We start from the raw sequence: 6,000 nt of genomic DNA on the forward strand, positions 1-6,000 counted from the left end.
GACAAACATTACCACTAGAGGGAGTTACCAAACCAGTAAATAATATAAATGTGAAATTCTAAAAAGGGGAATGGTAGTATTATAATCTTGTATCTATTAGTCTGCAGAAACGCAAATGCACAAAGTTTTGTACTGTGTGACTATTCTGTAAGGACAACTGAAATGGAAGAAGAAAGGAAACCGCATCTTTTCCTCTCTGTATCTCCAAACACAAATGATCTAAATGTTTACTGCACTTTTAAGCTGATCAACTAAGAAAGTCTATAATATCTGCGGCATGATAAATGTCTTAGCAATAGCGACTACTTTAACTTTTTTACACATCTGTAATAGGAGTGGCATGAGTAATTTGACTTGAACAAGCAATTTACTTTAATCCTACATCCACAGCAGAGCGATTGTGTTAGACTGTGTGAGTTGTGTTTAGATTCATGTGGGCAAAATCCAGGGCTCTTCCACGCTGTCTATGCCTCAATATTACAGCACTGCGACTGAGAAATAATACAAAGACTGCTGAACAACACCCATAAGAATAATAACCTGTGCAAAAATTCAAAGGTATGTTTAGTTTTACCACCTGCTAAAAATATCCAAAGGTCCTTTTTCATGATCCCACATTTCTTGATTGCAGTATGCTGCCATCCAGTGGTAGTGTGCACACTGTAATGTGATGCCATGCAAAATGATTCAATCCACAACATGATAGAAACATGGCCTCAATATAACAGTTAAGACAATCAGGTTACTTATAAAGCAATGTATAGCTTTCAGTTGATATTAACATTAGAAGTCAAATCCTTGTGTCTCTTTACATGTAATTTTCTAGAAAAAAATGCAGTCCCATGTCTCATGTAACTCATACAGGTGTTAACTATAATTAACTATAAAACTAGAAACTATAATTAATAAATTATAATTTGACATTTAATAAACATTACCACTATAGCTGTCTTCTTTAGTAAGAGATAACATTGAAATCACATTATACCAGTTTTAAGTTGTATCTAAATGCAGATGCAGAAGAATCTGGACTCTGTATGTTAGTGGACTGTAGATGTGGTTCTGAAGAATGTTTACAACATTTTTTCTATTACAGATTACTAAGTATTCAAATAAAACATTGCAGTACTGTGAAAATGTCATGCTGCCATGCTTTTTTAATAGTATTTATTAGCATCTAGATTTTGACTGCAATATTCATAAAACACTAATGCAAAGTGTTATAAACATGTGGAAATGGCTGCAAGCCAACTAAGTTGCCATTTGCATAATATTTTGAAAGGAAAGCTTCCAACTTTTCGGCTAGATCTTTGAGTCATGAGTGATATTAAACTGGAAAGCATTTGAAAAAACACTGTTGTCTAAATTATTCAAAAGGATGATTCTTCTAGAAACAAGCAACTCACATTAACTACCAAAAGGACATGCAGTGAGTTACTTTCCAGATCTTCTTTGAGAACTTGTCTACCAATTGATCATAACATCATGATTGTACAATTTATACAATCTAGATAAAATTACTAGATTCTAAAAAGAATCTCTCAAAACATGTCATATCTGGGCTGAATTTGCGTTTGTGAAGTATTGGTGTGTCCAGTATGAATCTGATAAATGACTGTGATTTGTTTACATGAAGTGTGTCTTTTGCTGGGGTTCTCAATCCCAGCTGTTCTACACCATTAAGAACAGATACATATGAACATTCTGAGCAAAACAATGCTGGCCACATAGAATTATTTCCCAGTTTCTATAAGGGACATTAGAGAAACAGTTTGTATTCACTGTTCATGCTGAGAATCAAGAGGGTGCACATCGCTCAAGAACTTCTCCAGACCTTCTCAAGTGATTTGATACCACTTCAAAAGGCACCATCCCATTCGATATGCAGAATACAGCAAAACAGAAGCAGAAATGAGAGTCCCTGCCATAGCCTCTGTTTTTGAAATGATGAAAAAATTCCCAAACGATAGCGCAAAAGTGAATTCAAAAACACTCATAAACCCTTATTTTTGGTTTTCGTCCAAGTGTGTATTGAATTTTGGCGTTGGCTTCAGTCAAGCAATTTCATCTCAGTGCACCACTAACATAAAGTATCGCTCTTTTACTCATACAAGTATTTGAAAATTTGCAGAAGGTTTTGCCATGCATTAACTATACGCTGTCTGAATATTGACTGACCAGCACCCAAGTTCAAGGTTGAGCAAAAGGTGTACAAAGAGATAACAGTGCAATATATGTTGCGTTCTGGATCAAAATGACTGGGTAACTGAATTCGAAGGGGTCCATCACATATTAACCAGGTTGAGCATATGATGTAAAGGACAGCATGTATGATGCCGGTGATGGTCACTCTCATGTGTCTGTGGAGACGAGGAGAGGAGAAGGAGCTACTGCTCTCCTCCATGTTCATCATGTGTCTCCACAGGTAGAGAACAGTCACACCGCTTGATGCTGACATCACACAAAGACTAAGCAAGAAATAGGCTAATCTTAACCAATACTGTACATTAAATATATTGGACAGCACAAGAAGCTTTGTGTCTGTGGCATTATGTTGTGTGCCTGTGAGACTTGAATTTGTATCATTGGTACTGTAACAACATTGCAGCACTTCAGAATAATATAAAATGTTGCTGATGAAACCAGACAAAAAGAAGAGTTTTTCAGTGACCAGAGCAGAGTACACAAAGACTCTTATGTTTCTCTTCAACCAGATGAAGAATGAACACTGAGCTGGAACAATCTGGCAGTAGTAATACACATTCAGCCAAATGTGGGAGGTCACACTGGTCCTCATGGTAAACAGCATAAGTTCTTGTATGAGGTGGTAAAACATAAACTGTGATGAATCTGATGCGAAGGAGATGAAGCCATTGTGAACAAAAACAAGAACACATGCATGAACAGCAATACTGCATCCAACAAGTGATCCAAGTAAAATGCTAAGAGGTTGTTTCAGCTGCTCCGACTCTTGGTGTGGCAAGATCATGCAGAAAACAAAAAATAGGTTCATAAGGATGCTGGAAACAGATGCAGACACATTCACTACAGCAAAAACGTTGAAGCTCATTCCAATAACGTCAACCCCAGAGTCGTTCTGAGCCATTTCTCTGATTGTTTTCTGAATTACAAATCTTTAGTAGTCCATTATATATGTTCTCTACTGGTAAGATGGTGCCTGCTTCTTAAAAACAACACATGCCCCGAGGAATCAAACAGTTTTTCTATCAGCTCCTCCGCACAGATTGTTTGATTGATAACTGAGTACTGATACGCCCCTTCTATTAAAAGGAATCAGACCAGGTCATGCTGGTAAATCTACATGCTTCTCAACGCTGGTTGCCTACATGAATTTTTACCTGTATTTGAATGCAAAGTACCCTGATCATTTTTTTTTAGCTGACCATATATTCATTTGTCACATTGCCACTATGCAATATCAGCAGCACAATGTGAATTTAGAACTGCCGAAAGGCATCTGAAGCACTAGGCATCTTAAATCGGTGCACTGTCCATCTTATGTTCACATATATGATGTCTGAGATGTAGCTGCAAGAGTGAGTGCCCTGAGGAGACGGGATTGTCGCCGTAATTGCTCTGTTCATATTAGCATTTGTCATAATCAAAGAAGGGAATAACCTTTGAGTACTGCCTAATGATGAAGTAGGAAAATAGATCTGAGCTCCTGTAGACTGTATGAGTCGTTGTTTCAGCAAAACAAAATGATTTTTAAAATGATTACCTTATCATACCTCATAAAACCTGTTTTTCAACATTTTTCAAAGTTTCTTATATACCATCTTAAGACACATGTTGTCGATCTCCATTTTTGTCCTTTTTCACTTTTTTTTACACAACTTGAAAACTGCAGTTACCTTTTGCATTGGGTTAAATTTTCATGGTGAATGGACTTACAGAAAAGGTCAAAAATTACTTGGAAAAAAAATCTTTTTACATTGACTTCAATTACAAGTTAAGAAAGTTTTTTCCTTCCATTTTGAAGACCAGTTTTCGTCCCAACAGCAACAATATATTGTAAGATAGTACATTAAGATAGTAGTTTTGATGGTGTTGATGGGTCTCTATCACTCATAGTCCACCTATAAACAAATTCCCATTAAATCCACTCCTTCTTTTTGAGTGCTACAGTGAGGTGAGGAATCAGATGTGGAATTGCCTAATGTAATTCATCTCACTACATCCTGCAGGTTCCACTGCATCTGGATTTACAATGCAAATTACACAAACTGCTAAGAAAAACAGATGAAGGTCATTTTGGGCTGCCTGTTGGACCAAGTGAACCCAAAAAAAACGCAACTTTTCTTTTTTTATTCAGTAAAATTTTTAAAGACAACAAAACATGTTCCTATGAATTGTCAGTACAAATAAATCATTTTAATAAAAAGATCATGTAGTGCATTATGTGTTTAGACAAGTCAAAATTTACAATTCTGTTGATCCAATGACGTGAACTGGAACTTGAGTGAATGAGATTGGTCATTTTAAAATACAAATAATATGACAGAATATGTCAGAAAATGTTTGGACAGTACTCCAGACTGAAGGCCCAACAAAGAGTTGTAAACCATTTTTCTCTTCAGTTTTACTAAATGTGTATTTGAGTGAACTAGACATTTTTATTTTTGAATGCTCACAAATGGCCTTTGGAGTTAAAAATGAAAATATTAATATGAGGCAAAAGTGACAGGTCTTCTTTTATTTCTTGAAATGTATGAAAACTTATACATTTTTGGTAACAATAGCACTCTTAGTGTAGTGGTACATGACAGCATGACAACTGCCCTGTTTTTAGGACTTGTATAAAGAAATGTAACAGAATTTTCTTTGCATATCATCATCGCACAAATTCTTTGTGACATCAGAAGGAGAATTAGCTTAGGGGAAGTCAATTACAGTGATACAGACTCTTGTGTTCTGTTTCCTTGCCTGCAGTAACTTCACTTTACCATCTGTATTGCCTCCCCGTAACATAATTCTTCTTTGGGTGATGTGTTGCTCTTGACACTGAGCCACAAAAATGACCAAAATTAAAATAATTGGTAATTTGTAACATGTTTATTGCCACCCAACTGAAGAAAGAGTTTCCTCAGATGTTATACATGTGAAAATGTAAATCTGCGATCAGCTTGAATAAACTAGTTTAGTGCTTTGAAATATTGAAATGGGTTGTTCTGATCATCACGTTACAACATTCCAACAGGACAGTGCTATTTCATCACATCACCTCACATGCCAACATATCTTTTAATTATGACCTCGCTACAATGTTGACAGCGTCAACATACAGAACATTCAGAGCCAGGTACCTAAAGGATTTACAAATCTAAAACTATTCTCACAGCATATGAAGGGCAGAAACAGAAACACCTTTGCTATTTCTATGTGTGCAAAAGCCATTTCAGTATATATAAACTGAAGTAACAATGATAAAACATACATTCATATCAGATTTCTAAGCCTAGCACACAACTGTACACCCAAAATGTTCTGAAAAAAATGTTCTTGAAAAAAATACACAGTCAAAATAGCCATTAACCCCTTAAAATCCCAGGCTTATTACATACTAAGGCTTATCATTTAGTAACTTCAGGGACTTCAATGCAAACTGCAAAATGGCTGAGCTTCATCTTAGGTTATAGAAGTATATAATGAAACTTTAAAAAATATTAAAAAAAATAAAAAGGATGAATGGAAAATTACTCAGAGGCCTCAACACCAAAATATAATATCTAAGTTTTAAGTGCATCCGCACTTTGCTTTTATTACAGTTTCCAGTCTTTTTGTGAGACTTGCTTTCAGTTTTTGAAAGAAATCTGCAGATATATTTTTTCACACCGTCCATTCCTATTCAATGATGTGGAGGTCTGGACTCTGGGGTGACCAGCACATTGTTCTGAAAAAAAAAAAAACAGCAGCTTCTTGTTTGATTTGCATATATTTTTCTTTTTCTGTTTCCTTTTCTAAGTAACAGCTTCTTAA

The 6,000-nt window shown here is 35.7% G+C and overlaps 1 protein-coding gene across 1 annotated transcript; it reads right to left on the bottom strand.

Annotated features, from left to right (window-relative positions):
* Positions 1-2,101: 2,101 nt before the first annotated feature.
* Positions 2,102-3,106, bottom strand: LOC118810765 (taste receptor type 2 member 10-like). Its single transcript, XM_036574803.1, has one exon. It carries the CDS (start codon positions 3,104-3,106, stop codon positions 2,102-2,104), a length of 1,005 nt encoding a protein of 334 aa, XP_036430696.1.
* Between the last annotated feature and the right edge of the window lie 2,894 nt (positions 3,107-6,000).

The sequence above is a fragment of the Colossoma macropomum genome, unplaced genomic scaffold, assembly GCF_904425465.1.
Source record: "Colossoma macropomum unplaced genomic scaffold, Colossoma_macropomum, whole genome shotgun sequence".
Classification (NCBI taxonomy): domain Eukaryota; kingdom Metazoa; phylum Chordata; class Actinopteri; order Characiformes; family Serrasalmidae; genus Colossoma; species Colossoma macropomum.

Excerpts from the sequence above, each read along its gene's own strand:
- LOC118810765 (XM_036574803.1), bottom strand. The coding sequence starts at position 3,106 with ATGGCTCAGAACGACTCTGGGGTTGACGTTATTGGAATGAGCTTCAAC.